The sequence below is a fragment of the Acomys minous genome (assembly GCF_964271855.1).
Source record: "Acomys minous genome assembly, chromosome: 2".
Taxonomy (NCBI): domain Eukaryota; kingdom Metazoa; phylum Chordata; class Mammalia; order Rodentia; family Muridae; genus Acomys; species Acomys minous.
The window spans coordinates 13,699,439-13,719,657 of record NC_140484.1 but is presented as its reverse complement, the minus strand read 5'-3'; the positions used below and the strand labels follow the sequence as shown (position 1 = coordinate 13,719,657).

General features: G+C 45.2%; 1 protein-coding gene across 1 annotated transcript in view; it reads left to right on the top strand.

Annotated features, from left to right (window-relative positions):
* PDCD11 (programmed cell death 11) overlaps positions 1 to 20,219 on the top strand; it is a 49,981-nt gene that overhangs the window by 24,778 nt on the left and 4,984 nt on the right. The window contains exons 20-28 of the mRNA XM_084763046.1: positions 1,882 to 2,429; positions 3,739 to 3,801; positions 8,210 to 8,318; positions 10,652 to 10,741; positions 10,900 to 11,002; positions 11,382 to 11,559; positions 17,360 to 17,416; positions 17,917 to 18,039; positions 19,702 to 19,824. Of these exons, the coding sequence (XP_084619172.1) occupies positions 1,882 to 2,429; positions 3,739 to 3,801; positions 8,210 to 8,318; positions 10,652 to 10,741; positions 10,900 to 11,002; positions 11,382 to 11,559; positions 17,360 to 17,416; positions 17,917 to 18,039; positions 19,702 to 19,824 (1,394 nt within the window). The remainder of the gene's footprint in view (positions 1 to 1,881; positions 2,430 to 3,738; positions 3,802 to 8,209; positions 8,319 to 10,651; positions 10,742 to 10,899; positions 11,003 to 11,381; positions 11,560 to 17,359; positions 17,417 to 17,916; positions 18,040 to 19,701; positions 19,825 to 20,219) is intronic.

Sequence of the window (20,219 nt, the reverse complement as noted above, 5' to 3'; positions counted from 1 at the left end):
CCTGGACTCATTTTGTAGACCAGGCTAGCCTCAAACTCACATCAATCCTCCTGCTCTGCCTCCCAAGTGCTGGGACTAAAGGTATGCGCCACCATGCCTGTATTTTTGACTTTTAAGAGAGGGCAGAATTTAGATTTTATTAGAAATAAATGTTGAAAATATTGTAAACTAATTTAAAAAAAAAATCATTTGAAGCAAATCTGGCCTGGGCATGTTTGGTGTCTAGGCAGTGTCCATGTTTGTTCCTGAATATAGGAGCTGGGTGGCTGATGTGCTCCTTTTGCTTGTTTAGGGTTTTTTTTTTTTCTCCTCCCCTGAGACAGGGTGTCTCTGTGTAGCCTTGGCTGTCCTGGACTTGATTTATAAACCAGGTTGGCCTTAATGAACTCACAGCAATCCACCTGCTTCTGTCTCCCTGAGTGCTGGGATTAAAGGCGTGAGGTACTATGCCCGCCTGCTGATGTGCTCTTTAATCCCACCAGTGGCAAGCAGATCTCTTGGCTGACTTGGCCCACAGAGTGAGTTCCAGGACAGCCAGGGCTACACAGAGAAATCATGTCTTGAAAAACCAAAAAATAGCCGGGCGTGGTGGCGCACGCCTTTAATCCCAGCACTCGGGAGGCAGAGGTAGGCGGATCACTGTGTGTTCGAGGCCAGCCTGGTCTACAAAGTGAGTCCAGGATGGCCAAGGCTACACAGAGAGACCCTGTCTCGAAAAAAAAAAAAAAAAGAAAAAAAAAAAGAAAAACCAAAAAATAAAAAGAGAAGATTTAAAGAAAATCTCAAAATCCATAGAAATTTTCTCTGAGTAAGAATATACAGATTCTTCTATTACTTATTCAAAATGAAATATGTGGGACCAGAAGTGTTTCAAATTTTTAGGGTTTTGCTTTTGTATTTGTTTTTGTTACTTGAGCAGCATTTTCCCTCTGTAACACTGGCTGCCTTCCGTTTCCTGAGTGCTGCTATTGCAAGTGCACACCCGTGTGCTAGGCAGCTTCAGACCATTGAGTTTGCAATATTTACATACACATCACTGGTTGAGCATTCCCAATTCAAAAGATCTGAAACCTGAAATGCCTAAGCTGTAACACTTCTAAAGTCTCATATATTAATACCTCTCAAAAGTGAGGATTTGGAAGCATTTTGGGTTTCAGGTTAGATGTGTTCAGTTGGCATTTGATTGTTATCCCAAGCATTTTTGTGTTGCTGGTTGGTTAGTTTTGAGACAGTTTTCTCACTATGTAGCCCAAGCAGACCCAGAAATCAGAGTGGCCTTGAACTCTGAGTGATGGTCTTACCTCAGCCTCCCTGGTGCTGGGCATGGCAAGTGTGTGTCACCTTGTCCAGTGCTCTGACGGCTGTATAGGACCCTCCCATCTCACCGTCTGAGGAAGGCGTATGCACAGAAGAGAGAGGACACAATGGGAGCGAGCGCAGTGAGGCAAGCAGAGTGCTTTGCACATAGTGAACTCTCATAGTGAGCAGTACTGCAGGACTGTGCCTCAGATTCACCGTAACCCCAAAGTTCAGATTCAGTAGTTCTAGGATGGAGCATAGGAATTTGAGTTCAAAAAACTGAAGCTAGGCGTGCTAGCGTATCTCTGTAATCCCAGCAGTTGGGAGGCTGAGGCAGGAACAGTGTGAGTTCTAGACCACTGGATTATATAGCAAACCTTGTCTGAAAGAACAGAACACAGAGGATTCTGGGGATGCTGGGAACTGAGTGTTCAGGGAAGAAGAGCCATTTCTGTGGAGGAAAGCTCATTGCTTAAGCCCAGTCTCCTGAGTGTCAGGGAGGTTTTTCATGCCATGTGGGTCCATGAATAAGTAACCGTACTGTGCTGTGGAGAGAGTGAATCTGGCTCTTCCCTTTTCCAGCTGAGGAAAAGCAGTAGACACCAGGGCATCGTGCAGCATCTGGAGGAGTCCTTTGCCGTGGCCTCCTTGGTGGAGACTGGCCACCTTGTGGCTTTCTCCCTGACCTCTCACCTCAATGATACCTTCCACTTTGACTCTGAGAAGCTACATGTGGGGCAGGGTGTCTGCCTCACCCTCAAGACCACAGAGCCAGGAGTGACCGGTCTGATTTTGGCTGTGGAAGGTCCAACTTCTAAGAGGACCATGAGGACAGCTCAGGAGGATTCGGAGACAGTTGATGACAAAGAGGAGGAAGAGGAGGACTCATATTTGTCTGTGAAGTCTAAAAAGAAGCATAGCCTGGCTATTGGGGACAAAGTCACTGGGACCATTAAGTCTGTGAAGGCCACACATGTTGTTGTGACTCTAGAAGATGGCATCATTGGCTGTATCCACGCCTCCCGCATTCTTGATGATGTTCCAGTGGGCACCTCACCTACGAGCACACTGAAAGCTGGGCAGCAGGTCACTGCGAGGGTGATTGGTGGACGAGATGTGAAGACATCTAGGTAGGAGGCTGGGGAGATTGGGCTTTGAGAGGACTGCGGCAGTTATGGAAGCAGTGGGAACATAGGTGTTAGAAAATTACATGCAGAGCTGGAGAGATGGCTCAGCGGTTAAGAGACTGTCTGCTCTTCCAGAGGTCATGAGTTTAATTCCCAGCAACCACATGGCAGCTCACAACCATCCATGCCCTCTAATGCTCTCTCCTGGCCTGCAGATAGAGCACTCATGTACATGAAACAAATAAGATTTTTTTTTTTAATTGCATGTAGCCTGGTGTGGCGGTGCATGCCTTTAATCCCAGCACTCAAGAGGCAGAGGCAAGTGGATCACTGTGAGTTCAAGGCCAGCCTGGTCTACAAAGAGTCCAGGACAGCCATGGCTACACAGAGAGACCCTGTCTTGGAAAAACAAAACAAAAAACAAAAAAAAAGTTGCATGTAAATAATGTTTTCTCTTGGTTATCTAAAAGGCAGACATTCAGAATGTTCTGCCTGTTACTGTTTAAAAATAGAATGTGCCAGTTAAAGGGTGGATTTAAAGTTAGACCTTGAATTTCAGATTAACTGCTGAGTTATTTCTATAATTTGTAAAGTGAGAATAATGGCCTAGCCTGCCTTGGAGGGCAGAACATGTGTGCTGCCTGCATCGTAGGTGGCTGCCTGCGTCGTAGGTGGCTGCCTGCATCGTAGGTGGCTGCCTGCATCGTAGGTGGCTGCCTCAGCTTGGGGCAGTGTTTATCAGCAGTTCTCCTAGTATAGCCTTCACAGCACACCCTTCACTTGTGCTGTGTGTGCACGTGCATGTGCGTTCCCACGCACACACACACTATGGCCCATCCATGGCAGTTAGAAGAGACTTTGAGGAGTCAGTTCTGTGTGCCACCTTGTGTGGTCTGAGGGTTGACCTGAGGTGCTCAGGCCTGCATACAAGCTGTCTTAATGATGGCCCCTTACTCTAAATACTTGAATTCCTTGCTATAACAAGAAAAATACGGGGTTCAAAATCTGGTCTATTGATATGGGTGACATATTAATTTCAAGAATTAAACACCGGATCTCTAGTAAGCCATCCATCCTCTATAGACCTCGAGAGTGAAGCAGGAAATAGGATCTGTAAGGGAAGTCTTTTCAGGGCCTGATATGATAGTCCTTAAAGATCCTCAGTGGGCCTCTGTCAGCCCTGTATGGTGGTCTGTGTGTTACAGGGCAATCAGCTTGGCTGGGTGGGGGCAGGGGGAGGGGAAAGGAGATTCTGATCTAGGATCATTGTGTTAACAGACAGTTAGAAGTGACTTGGTTTCTTTCTCTCTAGGTTTCTCCCAATCAGTCACCCCAGATTTGTTCGGACCATCCTGGAGCTGACTGTTCGGCCAAGGTGAGGGCACCCTAGCAGTGGTCTCGTGGAAAGAGTGCTGGGCTTTGGAACCAGTGACCTGAGTTCTTGATCTTGCCAGTGTTAGGGCTTCTTGCCTCTCTCTGTCTCTCTGTCTCCTTATTTATCCCGACAACTTCGTCTAGGTGGAAGTGCTGAGGGAGACTCTGCAGACACATAGAGCTTGCCTGCACCTCCAGCTCAGCAGCTCACCAAGGAGGCCGCGAGATTGGTTTGTTTTTAAAGAACAGATTCTTGACTACCTGCTTTTGTTTGAACATGCTGAGGCTGGCAGCTGGGGTCTCATGTTACCACATGGCTGCACTTCAGCTCCTGCATACTCTTAAACCTCCTAAGGCTAGTTAGAGGTATGAAAATTAAAGTGAGGCGGGCACGGTGCTGCACACCTTAATCCCAGCACGTGGGAGGCAGAAGCAGGTGGATCTCTGAGTTCAAGGCTAGCCTGGTCTACAAAGCAAGTCCAGGACAGCCAAGGCTACACAGAGAAACCCTGAACCTCTGGGTCATGACCCCTTTCACAGTGGTCACCTGAGCGCGACCACTGTGATCTCAGATATCTATTATAACAATTTATAATAGTAGCAAAATCAGTTATGAAGTAGCAATGAAATTAGTTTATGGTTGATGTCACCACAATATGAGGGCTGTAATTGAAAGGTCACAGCATTAGCAAGGTTGAGAACCACTGGCATAGAGGCTCATACTTGAATTCCTAGCATTTGGGAGACTGAGGCAGGAGGATTGCCGCAATTCAAGGCCATGCTAGGCTGTAGAGTAAGAGTCTGTCTCACAAAGCAAGAGTAGAATGCCAGCACTGCTACAGGTTCGCTCTCAACCCAGTTCTCTAGAACTCAGCAATTCCTGAAAGAAGCGAATAGCCAAGATGCCTAGTCATTCAGCACGTGCAGCTTAAGTGCTTGGTGTCAGAGGGCTGATGTGTGAGTTCTGCAGAGTGACATTGTGTCGGAGACCCTGGGGGAAGACTGTGGTCCCTGTGGTGATGTCTCCTGTTTACATATTGTAACCATTTTGACCCTGTTCCTTTCTGCTTCCTCTATAAAAGACCACAACTTTGTGGATTGATGGGCCATCAGTAAACTGTGCTGAAGACACATGATCATAAGAATGTTGTACAGGGTCAGCCTGGGATCAACAGGTTGTCAGTCTTACATCAAGGGATGCTATGAGAAGACTGGAAATAACATCTGAGTAGTGTCTGGTCAGAGCCTGAAGGATCACAGTTTCTGGGAAGGCTTGTGTCTGCCATAAGGGGTTATTTCTGGGACAGTGAGTTCCATTTGCTAGCCATGTTTTTGAAACTTCAAATTCAGCACATTAATTTTAGATTAATAGTTTGTTTGGTGCATACATCACATATCTTTGTTTATTCTGGTTTCCTTACTTATATAGGCTTTTAAATTTATATCCTCTATAGTCTTTGTTGTGAAAAATGAAAAGCTTTCACCATGTTAGTGATTTTAGTACAGTATCTTTCCCTTTGCACTGTGATGGCAACACAACTTTTAATGAAGATTGAGGTCAAGTTGTTTATTTGAACTAAGGGTAAAGATCTCAAACTAACGGATATTGCCAGGGATGTCAGTGACAGAAGCCTCACTACAGTCCCCTGGAGTGCCAGGCCATATTGTCCTCTGCTCTCTTTCCTGGGAGCCCTGTGTCAGCCGGAATGATACTGCCTGGCTGTGGAAGGGTGGGCCATGTATGGAAATCACTGGATTCATGGAAGAGATGGGAAATGCAAAGACATCATAAAAGACAAACAGAGCTGGGTGTGGTGGTTCACACCTTTAATCCTGGCACTCCAGGGCAGAGGCAGGCAGTGGATCTCTGTGAGTTCAAGGCCAGATTCGTTTACAAAGTGAGTCTAGGAAAGTCAGGGATACAGAGAAACCTTTTCTCAGAAAAACAAAACACAACCAAAAAATTTTTTTGAAGAGGTCTGTCTTTAGCTGATACCAGAGGTCAGTAGAGGGCACTGAGACCTCCGGGCACTCTTGCTTCCGCCTTACTGCCCTTAGCTGACACTTTGTGTGGCAGAGGAGACGTGTTTCAGGAACACACATTGGTCTATGGAAAGCATTCTTTTATTTTTCTTTCTCTCATTAGTAGTTCAGAATAAGTTATTGCAGCTTATTGTTAAGTGTAAAATACTTTGAATCAATAATAAATATATTTTCTTATCCGGGTGGTAGTGGCATATGCCTTTAATCCTAACACTTGGGAGGCAGAGACAGGCGGATCTCTGATTTTGGGGCTAGCCATTTGGGGCCAACAGAAGAGCCAGGGCTCTGTTATACAGAGAAACCCTGTCTAAAAAACAACATTGTCTAAGAAACAACAAAAAGGAACTGTATCTTGAAAAATCAAAAAAGAATAAGATATTCTTTCTTTTTCTTTTTGTTGTTCTTTTTTTGTTGTTGTTTTTGTCTTTGTTTTTTTGTTTTGTTTTGTCTTGTTTTGTTTTCAAGACAGGGTTTCTTTGTCCTAGAACTCACTCTGTAGACCAGACTGGCTTCAAACTCAGAACTCACCTGTCTCCCCCCCCAAGTGCTGGGATTAAAGGTGTGAGCTGCCACCACCCAGCTCAACCAACATATTTTCTGTTTCCTTTCGGTAAAGCCTGGCTTTTATTAATGTACTTTCTGCTCTCTATGAGCTTTCTGTGTGTGCCAGGATTAGGCTAAATAAAATTTGTTGCATTTTTTAAAAAATGTTTTAAATGGATCGCTGTTGCTCAAGGTAGAGTGCTTACCTACGACATGTATGGGCCTAGATTCCATCCCCAGCACTGCTGAAGAGAAATTTTGGGGGGGAGATCTACTCTCTTGATGTCACTTTAAATGATAGTAATTTATCCCATAAAAGTACCTAACCATACTCATTCTCAAAATGATGGTGTTATGCCGGGATTAAATAAAACCCAATAAACACCAGGAGCCAATACAGATGCAAACACACAAGGGCCCACACTATCACTGACACAGCGGATTAGGTGTGAGCCCCGAGTACAAATACAAAAGGAAAGAACTTTTATAGATTGTAATAAGCAAGAAAGCAGGTAAGTGGGTTTCTAGCTTGGCAAGCATCCTACTTGTTGTCCTTTGAACTAATTGGTATTCATCCAGTACAAGTCCGCTATCAAACCACAGACCATTAACTTCTGAGGGAGCGTCTGGACTTTTATTACTTTTCTGTTTTTCAGCTAATTGGTTCTTTCTCTATGTGCCAAGTGTATATCTTCTGTGGGTTTTTCTAGACGCAGAGGAGTAGGTCACCCAAATACAGAAATGGGAGTTTTAAGCAAAATGGAGTTATTTTGGTCTATCCGTGGTTTACTTTTGAGCTTGTTTCTCATCTTCGTAAAATAGAAAATTTCTTATAACACCACAGCAAACCACACTGAACTCACTCCCTCTTTGATGGAATTACTGAATCAGAATATATGTGCAGTTGCAGGTTATCTAGCATAAAAACGTTTCTGCACTCACTAGCACATATGACCATATCTTGCCGTTTTTTTTTTTTCTTTTTGGTTTTTCAAGACAGGGTTTCTCTGTGTAGCTTTGGCTGTCCTGGACTTGCTTTGTAGACCAGGCTGGCCTCAAAGTCACAGAGATCCACCTTCCTCTGCCTCCCGAGCGCTGGGATTAAAGGAGTGCGCCACCACGCCCGGCCCCATATCTTGCATTTTTAACAGCAACACTGTACAATTGTATGGATGTAAATTTAGTGATTTATGGATTGACAACTTTCAGATCACATGCCCTTACATGTCTGAAAATTAGTATGGTGGAGGTCAGAGGTCTGGCTTGAGTTAAGCCCTGGCTGCAGCTCCTGGCCAAATTGCCTAATTCACACATGAGGTTGTGGTCAAGCTCAGCGAGAGCTTTTGTAAGGGCATTTCTGCAGACTAAAGCAAGTACTATGGGAGGAATAAGAATAATTTTTTGTGTGTTTGTTTGCTTTTTTTGTTTTTTGAGAAAAGATTTCTCTGCTCTAGCTGTCTTGGAACTCTGTAGACCAGGCTGGCCTCAAACTCACAGAGATCTCTGCCTCCTGAGTGCTGACATTAAAAGTATGTGCTACCACCCCCAGCCAAAATAATTTTATTTACCAAGTTTATGAAAGATTCATGAACTAGGTTGCCACTGGTTTATATATGCATTAATAAGGGGAAAAGAGGTGATTACTGGTGGGTTGATTATTGAGAAGATTCAATTTAAGGAGAATTGCCCTTTTAAGAGAGATTGTCCCTAAGAGTGAGACTAGCAGAGTCCCGCACAGGCACTCTGTGGTCATTTGAGGGAGTTCTTCCAAGCTAGAGTGTACCCAGTGCTTGGCTTTACTCTTTTTGCCCTTTTGCACACAGTGAGTTGAAGACGGATGACTACTGTGCTCTTAACACTCAGTCTGTGAGCCCCGTGGAGGCGATGATGCAGTACCAGGCTGGACAGGCTGTGACCTGCTTCGTCAGGAAGGTGAGTAGGTACTGCCCTCGCTGCAGCAACTTCAGACCTGCAGAGCAAAGTAGGGTCAGAGACTCTGCACTGAGTCTGCCCTTACTACCATGCAGCCTGTGGGTGATGATGCAGAGGGGTAGCAGGGAGCGATGTGCCCTAGTCTTCCTTCTATGTATGTCCTAGCTCTGGTCACTGACTCAAAGGAGCTGTCTGTCCAACCTTTGACGGAACACTGTCAACTTAAAGCTTGAACTGAGTGAGAACACCAAAAATGTAATGTAGAGGGCTAGAGATGGCACAGCAGGTAGGAGCATTTGCTGCTCCCAGAGGACCCAGGTCCAGTTCCCAGCTCCCACCTAGTGGCTTACAGCTGTTTGATAACTCCAGTTCTGGGTGACCAGGGACCCAGCATCCTTTGCTGACCACCCTGGGCACCAGGCATGCACATGCTACACATATATACATGTAGGCAAAAGACACATAAAAATAAATTTTTTTGTTTGTTTGGGTTTTTGTTGTTGTTGTTGTTTGGTTTTTCAAGACAGGGTTTCTCTATGTAAGAGCTCTGGCTGTCCTGGACTCGCTTTGTAGATCAGACTGGCCTCGAACTCAGAGATCCACCTGCCTCTGCCTCCTGAGTGCTGGAATTAAAGGTGTGCACCACCACCGCCTGGCTAAAATAAATCTTTTTAAACTATGTAATATAGAGGAAAAGGTTTAAAGGACCAAATTTTTAAAAGACAGACAATCAAAAAGGAAGCATGGATGTTTCAAGGTAACTACACAGTTCAAGAAGAACCAAGCAATTGGTTGAGAATGGGTAGACAGGTTGATGTGGGGGCTGCCAGAGTCCAGACTCTGACAATAGACAAAGTGTTGGAGTCGATGGCCTGTGTGGTTAAGTGGATGGGCGTGATGTTAATCTGGCCATCTCTGCTTTTATGGATGGACAAATTTAAGCACCATTGGAGACTCTAGATGGCCAGCTGCAGCTGTCTGGTGGAAGGCATGATGAGCAGTACCAGACCTGATGCTGCCCAGAACCAAGTGGACATGTTGCTCCAGGATGTGGCAGGCCTTGACCTCAGCTAGAGCTGCTACAGGGCTAGAATACTCCATGGCACAAGTGTGGCCTTCGCTGAGCAGGATGAGCTATCCCAGAGGCTCACTTACCTTTGCTGTCAACTCTGGTTGGCACAACCACCACAAGGTTTCCCTTTGACGAGTATGCTGTGTGCTAGACACACAGTGGGTGTTGGAATAACTTCCATTCTACTGCAGCTTTATAGCCCTCCAGATTCATTGAAAAAATCCAGCCTTTCTCCACTGTTTGGGGTTTTTGGGGGCGTTGGGTTTTGTTTGTTTGGTTTTTGGTTTTTCGAGACAGGGTCTCTCTGTGTTAGCCTTAGCTGTCCTGGACTCGCTTTGTAGACCAGGCTGGCCTCAAACTCACAGTGATCCTCCTGCCTCTGCCTCCCGAGTGCTGGAATTAAATTTGGTTTTATATTGTGTTTTGAGACAGGATTCTACTCCTTAGCTGGTTAGGACTCACTATGTAGACCAGGCTGGCCTTGAACTCATAAAGGTCCCCTGCTCCTGCTTCCCAAGTGCTAGGATTAAAGGCCTGCACCACCATACCAGCATATGGAGTCTTTCATTGCCAGAGTCTCTTCCATAATCATCTTTCTGGCATGTCGCTGATGTTTGATTCTCTGGTCACCCCTCTGCCTGTTGACGTTCATAATCTCAGGTGACTTAACACAGCATATAAGGTTGTTCATGATCTGTTTGAACATTTTGTATTTCAGTCATCATGACAACCATCTTTGTTTTTCCTCCTGACTGTATCATGCTGGTTCCTGTCCCTAGTTGGTCTATTTTCCTTCTGCCTAGTACCCTTCAAGGGTCAGCATCTATCACCTTCTCTGATTGTTGATAGTTCCTGTGGCATGCTGTACTTCTGCACACTGCTTGTAGCTCTTGTTATTTGCATGCACGTTGACTGTGGTTGAAGCCCATGAGATGTGGAGGTGGGCAGGGCCATAGCTACATTAGGATGGATTTCTGTCCTTTGGGGAAATTCAGGGCTTTGACCTTTTCCGGTTTGTTTGTTTGTTTAGTTGGTTGGTTGGTTGGTTTGGTTTGGTTTTTCAAGACAGGGTTTTTTCTCTGTGTCTTGTAGACCAGGCTGGTCTCAAACTAACAGAGATCTGCCTGTCTCTGCCTCCCTGGTTGCTGGCACTAAAGACATGTGCCACCACACCTGGCTACCTTTTCAGTGTTTTTAAGAGAGTACATTTTAGTGGTGGCTTGGCCAATGATGCTCTTACATTGCCCTGTCCCCCCCACAGTACAATGTGACTAAGCAGTGGCTTGAAGTGGACATTGGACCAGACATCAGAGGGAGAATTCCCTTGCTGCTCACTTCCCTCAGCTTCAAGGTCAGTGTCTGGAGAGAAGATTCAAGAGTCTATATGGGATTCCTGAACTAATGTGGGGTTTGGTGGTTTGGGAGGTACTTACTGTAGACTTAAATGTTATATTTTTGGATAACTGACAGGGAACATTAGATGAAAAAAAGTTTTTTTAATCCTTTCAGGTTCTGAAACACCCAGACAAGAAGTTCCAGATTGGGCAGGCCATCAGAGCCACTGTAGTCAACTCAGATACCCCCACGGCTTTCTTATGTCTGTCACTCATAGGTGTGGAAAGGGGCCCCTGGGAGGAGAGGGCCTTGCAAGAGGGGTGGGGGGCAGGCAGCTTCACCTACTGCCAAAGTTAAAGACCTTCAGTGTCAGAAAGCCAGTATAGAACTTTCTGGGAGGGTTAGGTTTGGTTTGGTTTTCTCCTGGGCTTTGTTCTCTGACTTTGTGACTCTTAGGTCTCCTTTTTCTAAACTTGGCTTTCCCAGGTCCTCTAGAAGGGATTGTCTGTCACTAAGCCGTGGGGTTCATGACTTCAAGCTATGATGAGCCCACTCAAGTTGGATGCCTCAAGTGTGGTTGGCCTCCACCTCCTCTGGGTAGGCAGGCTGTAGTAGGCCAGACTGCCAGCTGCTTTCTTGTTTCCTCTTCCCACCAGGTCCCTACAAACTTGAACAAGGGGAAGTAGCCATGGGCCGAGTGTTAACCGTGGTACCCAACAAGGGGCTGACCATCTCCTTCCCCTTTGGGAAGCTAGGGAGAGTCAGTCTGTTTCATGTGAATGACTCCTATTCTGAGGCACGCCTGGAGGACTTCTTTCCCCAGAAGATTGTCAGGTAAGTCATAGAGTTCTTCCTCCTTTGCCTACGTATGAAATTGGTGAGATTTTTAAAACTGATATGTGGTGTGTGTGTGTGTGTCATTTTAGTCCCTCCCCTCCCTAACCCAGAAAAGTTTGTAGGTTTACTTACAATTGCTACCAAGTTGAACTGCCAAAACCTTTCCACTCGAACGTCCTGTGTTTATTAAAAATTCACACATAGATGAAAATGGAAAAGCTGCTGGTATCTGATTTCTGCCCCTATTCTCTTATAGTCACATAACTTAAGTACCTTTTGACTTGGCAGGGGGAAATATGACTAACATTTAGAACTACTGACAGCAGGAAGAAAGAGGAAAACAAAACTGAAAAATGTTGTATGGACGGAGGACAAAGTTGGTTTTCAACTTCCATCATGCTGTCTTGGGACCTGAATTAATTTCACCTTTACCCTTAAAATGGCTGAGAGAGGAGCTCTGGGCCCCAGAGTGGATTTTGTTGTTGTTGTTGTTTGTTTGTTTGTTTTTTCAAGACAGGGTTTCTCTGTGTAGTCCTGGCTGTCCTGGACTCGCTTTGTAGACCAGGCTGGCCTTGAACTTCTGCCTGCCTCTGCCTCCGGAGCGGTGGGATTAAAGACATGTGCCAACACTGCCCAGCTCAGAGTAGACTCTTTTTTTTTTCTTTTCCTTTTTTTGGTACTGAGTAGATTCTTAAGCATATTCTTAATGTATGCAGAGTGCTAGCTAGGTATCTTTTGACATAATTATCACGTTTTGTGTGTGTGGATGGTGCACAAGTTGCCATCTTCAAGAAGGCCAGTCAGATAGATAGGCCTCAGTTGTCTCAATAGAGAAGTTGAGTGGACTCGTGTCTAACTTCACGTAGCCTGTGTACTGTTTTGAAGCTGATGCCGTTTCTTCCCTCTGCAGATAGAGGGCGCACTCTTGCAAGCATCTTCAGTGACTAGTTTCTTGCGGCTGTGGATTTGCCAACAGAGCAGTTGGCTTCACAGGAGCCAGGGCATAGGGACCTCTGTACTTACCCACCTTCTTCTTGAGCTGCAGCCCAAGAGTGGTGCTAATTAGAACAGCTGTGCTACAACTTCATCTGAGATCGTGACTAGTGTCATTAATAATGACTATCATGATGGCATTTTCACATCTAAGATCATTGTACTTTGCTGATGTTCACACCTTTCCCATTAATTCTCTCCATCTCTTCTCCTTGGCTGGTCCACATCTTGTCCCCAGATAGTCTCCTTTTTGCTTGCATGTTATGGAGGTGCAGTTAAATCTAAATTCTGCATATAAGAAAATAATGTAGCCCCTGTTGAGGTTGGGTCTGGTACTATGTATTCTGATGCTAATTATTGGCGCCCAAGATCCAGTTGCCTCCCAGACGGCCACATTTTACACCTGTCCTTGTTGTGTAAACCTTGCTCTACCTATTTAAAGCTGATTGGTAAATAAGAAATGCTAGCTGGATGGTGGTGGCACACACCTTTAATCCCAGCACTTGAGAGGCAGAGGCAGGTGGATCACTGTGAGTTCAAAGCCAGGCTGGTCTACAAAGTGAGTCCAGGATAGTCAAGGCTACATAGAGAAACCCTGTCTGGAAGAACAAAAAACAAAAAACAAAAACAAAAAAAAGTGCTAAGGCTTGAGATTTGGCAGAAGAGAGAGGTGGAGTTTGAGGTTTGAGGGCCTGGGGCGAGGGAGTGGGTTATCATGAGAGGGAGAGTGGAGACAGGTACAGGAATAGGAAGAAAAAGGAGAGGTTGAGATGGGTTAGTGTGGAGAGGAGCACATGGCTGGATTGGTGTGGATGGAGGAAAGCTGCCCAGTGAAGAACATTAGCAAGTATTTTGGGATTACGGATGGGAAGTATCCCAGATAGAAATGATGGAAGCAGATGGGCTGGGATGGGGGCTGGAAGTGATAAGGAGAGATAAAGGGTTAGTTCTGCCCAGTCTCAGGTAAAATGAGGCTATTTTAAAATACAACAATGTCTATGTCTTTATTCATTATGATAGCAGGTTAGATAATACCACTGTAATAATTATAATAACATTAGATATTTTTATATTTTCTTTTTAAATATTTATTTATTTATTATGTATACAGTGCTCTGCCTCCATGTACCCCTGCAGGCCAGAAGAGGATCTCAGATCACATTATAGATGGTTGTCAGCTACCATGTGATTGCTGGGAATTGAACTCGTGGCCTCTGGAAAAGCAGTCAGCATTCTTAATCACTGGACCATCTCTCTAGCCCCTATTTTTATATTTTCTACAAGCCCCTGTCCATCCATCCCTGCATTACCCTCTTTTGTTCTTCCCTCTGTCCTATTAGTTTACTTTGTTTATCTTACGTGTGGGGGTGTTTTCCCTGCATGTACGTCTGTGAAGCACATGTGTGCTGGTACCCACCGAGGTCCCCTGTAGCTAGGGTTGTGGGTGGTTATGAGCTGCCGTGTGGTGGCTGGGAATTGAGCCGGGTAGTGCTCACAGCCATTGAGCATCTCTCCAGCTGTCTTATCATTTTCCAAAGGAAGTGTGACTCTCTTTCTGAGTCTAGTTTATCAGCATGAACTTCAGTTTCACCTATTTCCCTACAAAGGATGTAGTTTTAGTCTCTATAATTAAGTAAGAACATATTCTGTGTGTGTATGACATTTTCTTTATCCACTTACCTGCTGATAAACATCTAAGCTGAAGCCTTAATTTTTTTTTACTGGAAAGAAAACCTAAAATATATAAATAGTCTTAAGTGTCTGTCTCTTCTCCTCCCTTCTCTTACCATATATACTTTGAGTTCTTTTTTTTTTCTTCTTCTTTCTTTCTTTCTTTCTTTCTTTCTTTCTTTCTTTCTTTCTTTCTTTCCCCGTTTTTTGAGACAGGGTTTCTCTGTGTAGCCTTGGGCTGTCCTAGACTCACTTTGTAGACCAGACCAGCCTTGAACTCACAGCAATCCCCTGCCTCTGCTGGGATTAAAGGCTATACTTTGACTTCTAATCTTTCCAGATTTGAACATGTATGTGGGTACAATTTTACTTCATTTAGTAATAGAACTTCGTTTTATATATTATTTGCAGCTTGCTTTTTTTCTTAAAGCAGTTTATCATTAGTTCTTTTTCATGCTAATATTTTCTTCTTGCACCTTATCTTCAGCATTTACTTGTATTATACAACTTTTATCTAAACTGACTTAACCAGTTCTCATTGATAGACAGTGCTGTTGAAATGCCTGCCTTGTACAGGGTGGTAGTGCAACTCTGAAATACATTTTTAGAGATAAACGTAATGGACCGATTGATGTTGAACAATTTGCAGAATTGCCCTTCACGTTTAGTCCCCTAACAGTGTGCTCCTATTTCCCTCTGCTACCTGGGTGGTAGAATTATATGGCTGGATTTGTTTCTTGGTTTTGTTTTCTTTTATATGTATGAGGGCTGCATGTCTGTATGTGTGCTGCATGCATGCCTAGTGCCCACAGCAGCCAGAAGAGGACATTGGATTCCCTGGAACTGGAGTTCCACCATGTGGGTGCTAGAAATTGAACTCAGGTTCTCTGAAAAACTAGCCAATAATCTTTAATTTTTATTCCTGCCATTGAATAGGCAAAAATTGATCTTTTAATTTACATTTCTTTTTTCTTTCTTTTTATTTTTAGATAGACTTTTTTAAATGATTTATTTTGCCCGGTGTGGTGGCGCATGTCTTTAACCCCAGCACTCGGGAGGCATACGCAGGCAGATTGCTGTGAGTTCCCCCGAGGCTAGCCTGGTCTCCAAAAGCGAGTCCAGGACAGTCAAGACTACACAGAGAAACCCTGTCTTGAAAACCTTAAAATAATAATAATAATATAAATAATAATAATAATAATTTGTTTTATTACATGTATTTTGTACATGTATATGCATAAAATATTTATTTTATGTATATGTAAATGCAGTGCCTGTGGAGGCCAGAAGAGGGCATTGGATTTGGAATTGGAGTTATAAATTCTCATATGGGTGCTAAGAACCAAACCTGGGTCCTCTGCAAGAACTGCCAGTGCTCGTACTGTTGACCCATCTCTAGCCTATTAATTTGGTTATTCCCCCCCCCCCCCAAGACAGGGTTTCACTGTGTAGCCTTGGCTGTCCTGGACTCGCTTTGTAGACCAGGCTGACCTCGAACTCACAGTGATCCACCTGCCTCTGCCTCCCGAGTGCTGGGATTAAAGGCGAGTGCCACCATGCCTGGCCTTAATTTGATTTCTTATATTGTCTCTCATGTGCTCTTGCTTTCCGAACCAATTGCTCATTTTTATTTGAGACATTCATATTTTTAATTTAAAAAATCAACACATGTTTTTTGTAAAAGGATAGCAAGGGCTTTATAAACTGTTTCAGATGCCAACAGATAAACCTATGTCGCAGTTCCTGTGGTAGGTCATGCTGTGAACCGGTCAGGCAGAGCCGAGGTGGACGTGGCCGCCTGCCCCGAGCATTCTCAGTGCCTTCTCAGTTGGGCTGAAGGAGCCTAGGTTCTCACCCTCCTCTATAGGACAGGGCTCTTTGTTCTCCTTCTCTCCGCTCCAACACCCCAAGCTTGAGAAAGGCAGGGCAGCCGGCACTTGGCTAAAGTAAAGCACCAGGAGTCTGCGTCTCTTCCAGTGGGGGATGGGAGCCCTGGACTTAAGAGAAATCCAAATAGCTGAGCTCACTTGGTTGGCTATGAGCTGAGACAACAGGCTCATTCCTTATAGTCGGGGCTGGCTTAGACTTGTGGTCCTTAGAGGCCTTCCGGGTACTACAAGTACAACTCACACCACAGGCCCCACTCTCAGTTCTAAGACCATTTTTGTAGCCTGAGAAAAGTGGCCTTACAGAGCCAGATTTCAAGGTATGTAGGCTGTATACTCTGGGAGACAGGGACTAGAAAACAGTCATGGCCTACCTCCATCTTGGAGTCCCAGCTACTGACATCCACCTAAGTTGTCAACTGCTTATCGAAGCCGAACAGCATAGAAACACCCAGAGCCTGGCAGAAGGGCCCTCACTGAGACCTAGAGACACAGATCATCTCTGGCCTGTCTCTTGAGGGTGTGGTTTTTAGCAACATAGTCATTTGGAATACTGTGAGTAGCATGCAATTAGAATTCCCTTCAGCTCCAGTCAGACGTGAGTAGGAAATCATTTGCCTCAAGGTAGCACCTGAGGCCTCCTTGCAGCTTGTGGAAAGCAGGTGTCTGTTGTGAGAATGCTTTGCATCCAGTTGTGGCCATGGTCTTTTCTGCCTCTGCTCCTCTGCTTCTACTCAGTGGTGCAGGACTATGAGTTACAGTTTTACCAGTGAGAGCCATCCCTGCTTTCCCTCCTCAAAGTCTCTGCTCAGACCTCACTGATCTGCCCAGCTACCCTTTCTCAGCTGTCCCTTGGTCATGTTTTCCTGTGGTTTTGCTGTCTCTGGGATTACAGTTAAGAGTTAATGCGAGGGTGGTCTTGTCTCCTAAGTACAGCTATCTCTCAACTCCTGACAGATTATGTCACAATAAACTTGTAAGTTGAAACTACCTGAAGCTGAGAACACTGACTGCCTCTAACCGAGCAAACTCTGACTTAGCAGCACAGTGCAGGTGACATTCTGTCACCTCATGGTCATGAGACTGACTGGAGCTTATCTTGTTGTCCAGCATTGTAAGAGTATCTTACTGCATACCACTGACAGGACAAAATTAGAGAATTAGTAAAGATTTATTTGAATTTCAATTTTATGCACGTGTCTCCAGAAATACTGACATGTGAATATGTCCTCTTTTGCCTGTTCCAGGTGCTATATCCTGTCCACAGCACAGCGTGTGTTGGCTTTGTCATTACGATCGTCCAGGTGAGTGTTGGTGTTGGAATGGAAAAGGAGAAGAAACAGCTCAGAAGACTTAGGTTAGATCGCATTACCCATGACAGACTCTAAGTTTCCTACCTTCCCTCGAGTCTGTTTAAGTTTGTGATGGGGTGGGGTGGGGGGTATTTGAGTTGCTGGAAGAATCCAGGCTCTTGTCTCGAGGGAATGGTTCACTTACCTACATGTGGATGTTGGAGTGAGGGGAGGTGTCTAGTTCCAGGGTTCATGATCAGGGGTGAGTGTGGGATAGAAGGGGTTAGCCAGCATTCCATTTGTTCTATGGCTAGAAATGGATGTTGCTAAGGTCAGGCTTTCAACTTTGGCTTGTTTCTGTGCAGCCAGCTGCCAGGCACATAGCTCTGGCTGACAGGACTGCAGGAGTGAGCAGACTCTAGATTTCAGTCCTCTAGGGGCACAGGCAAAGGCTCTGCAAAGCTTGTAGCAATGGTTAAAGGTATGTATATGTAACCCTTGTATTCCTCCAGGACAAACAGAGAGACAAAAAGTAAAATAGAAGATCCAGAAATTAACTCCATCGAGGACGTCAAGGAAGGACAGCTCCTGAGGGGCTATGTGAAATCTGTCCTGCCAAGTTCTGTGCTCATAGGGTGAGTAAAGTGAGGCACAGGCTTTGGGGCTTGGATCTAGAGACCCAGGCGCTTCCCTGGCCTGCCTTCTTGGCTTCAGTCAATTTTGGTAAGAATAGAGACGAGGAGAGCTTATGTATTATCAGTTTGTAAAATTCTAAGGTTTTTGGTTTTTTTAGACAGGGCTTCCCTGTATAGCCCTGGCTGTCCTGGGCTCACTTTGTAGACCAGGCTGGCCTCGAACTCACAGAGATCCACCTGCCTCTGCCTGGAGTGCTGGGATTAAAGGCATGGGCCACCATTCCTGGCCAAATTCCAAGTTTTAAATATGCATTTTTAAAAAAGATTTTGATTATTTTATAATATAATATATATGAGTGTTCTAGCTGCATGTACACCTGCAGGCCAGAAGAGGGCACTAGAGAATACAGATGGTTGTGAGCTACTGTGTGGTTGCTGGAATTGAACTTGGGACCTCTAGAAGAACAGTCTCTTAACTACTGAGCCACCTCTCTAGCCCCTAAATACATATTTTTGCCTTTTAGGTGTTTTGCCTGCATTTTGTGTAGGTGCACCATGTGCATTCCTGGTGCTGTGGCTGTAAGCCAGCATATGGGTACGGGGAGCCAAACTCCAGTCCTGGAAGAGCAGCCAGTGCTCTCCAGTCCCAAATGTTTAAATACTTTTTTCCCCCTTAGTTTTAAGTTCCTTTTTTGATTTGGGTTTTGGAGACAGGTTTTCTCTGTGTAACCTTGGCTGTCCTGGACTCACAGTGATCCACCTGCCTCTGCCGTCCCCACCCCCACCCCACCCCATGCCAGTGCTTGGATTAAAGATGTATAGCACTACCGTGGTTTTAGAGTTTGGTCATGATTGTTGTTGTACTATTGTTTGTTTATTTATCTTTCTGTCTGTCTGTCTGTCTGTTTTTGAGGGGCAAGGTTTCGTTATGTAACTCTGCCTGTTTTGTAACTCACTGTGTAGACCAGGCTGGCCTCAGATTCACAGAGCCGCCTGCCTCTGCCTCCCCAGGGCTGGGATTAATGTCCAGCTTCGTTCTTCTATGATCACATCGTGCTCCTAGGCGCCAGCACTGTGCATTCCCCGCTCTTATATCTCCTTTCTTCTCTGTCTGTCGAGCAGTTTGTGCTTTAGACATTATGTGCTTTAGTGGATAAAAGATAACCTGGTGGTGCACGGCTTTAATCCCAGCACTCTAGAGGCAGAGGTAGGAGGACATCTGAGTTCCAGGCCAGCCAGGGCTACAGAGCTCAGTAACGGAGCCCTTGCCTAGCTTGCCTGAGTTGGATTTTCAGTACTTCAAACAAAATCTAAATTCATAGCTTCACTATACATGATAATTTTTTCCAGTTTCCAAAACCAACTTTATCCTCCTGGATGCCGTGAACCAGTGTCTCATATATCCTATCCAAACATAAGGCCCTGTAAAAGTGGAGACGCTGAGCAGGGCGTGGTCATGCACGCCTGTAATCCCAGCACTGGGGAGACAGGGGTAGGTGAATTGCTGTGAATTTGAGGCCAGCCTGGTCTACAAAGTGAGTCCAGGATAGCCAAGGCTACACAGAGAAACCCTGTCTTGGGGGAGGGGGCTGGTGCGAATACTGGGTGGGGTCAGGGTGTGTTATATTTGTACCCACAGGACTCTTGTCTGTCTCCTTTCAGCCTTGGGCCTTCAGTTATGGGTTTAGCCCGGTACTCACATGTCTCTCAATGTAGCCCACCCGAGAAAGAGCTTTATAACAGATACTTCCCCGAGGGAAAGCTGATCACTGCCAAGGTCCTATGGTAGGTGTCCTTTTCTCCCTGCCCTCTCTGTCTCCTTTTTGGTGTGAAGCATACTCCTTTCCCCAGGAGCCCTGCCCTGGGAGGAGGTTTTTGAGGTAAACCCAGAATACAAAGGTATGGGTAGTGATGCAGGCATGTGGTACTTAAATGAGTGAAAACCGTTTGTTTGAAGCCTTTGGTCTCAGCTTCATCTCTATCCCAGAGAAGACTTGGCCTCTGTTGTTGATGAAGCAGGGCCATCCTAGACGCTCCCTGACTTTTTCCACTGAACAGATGGATGAAATGTGTAAAGCCTGAATACTGAGCATCTCAAGGCAGGTGGGGCAGGCCTAGACTGCTGATGAAGCAAGGTCTGGCCGCCTGTGGTGCCCAGTCACCTTCTGCCTTACTTCCTG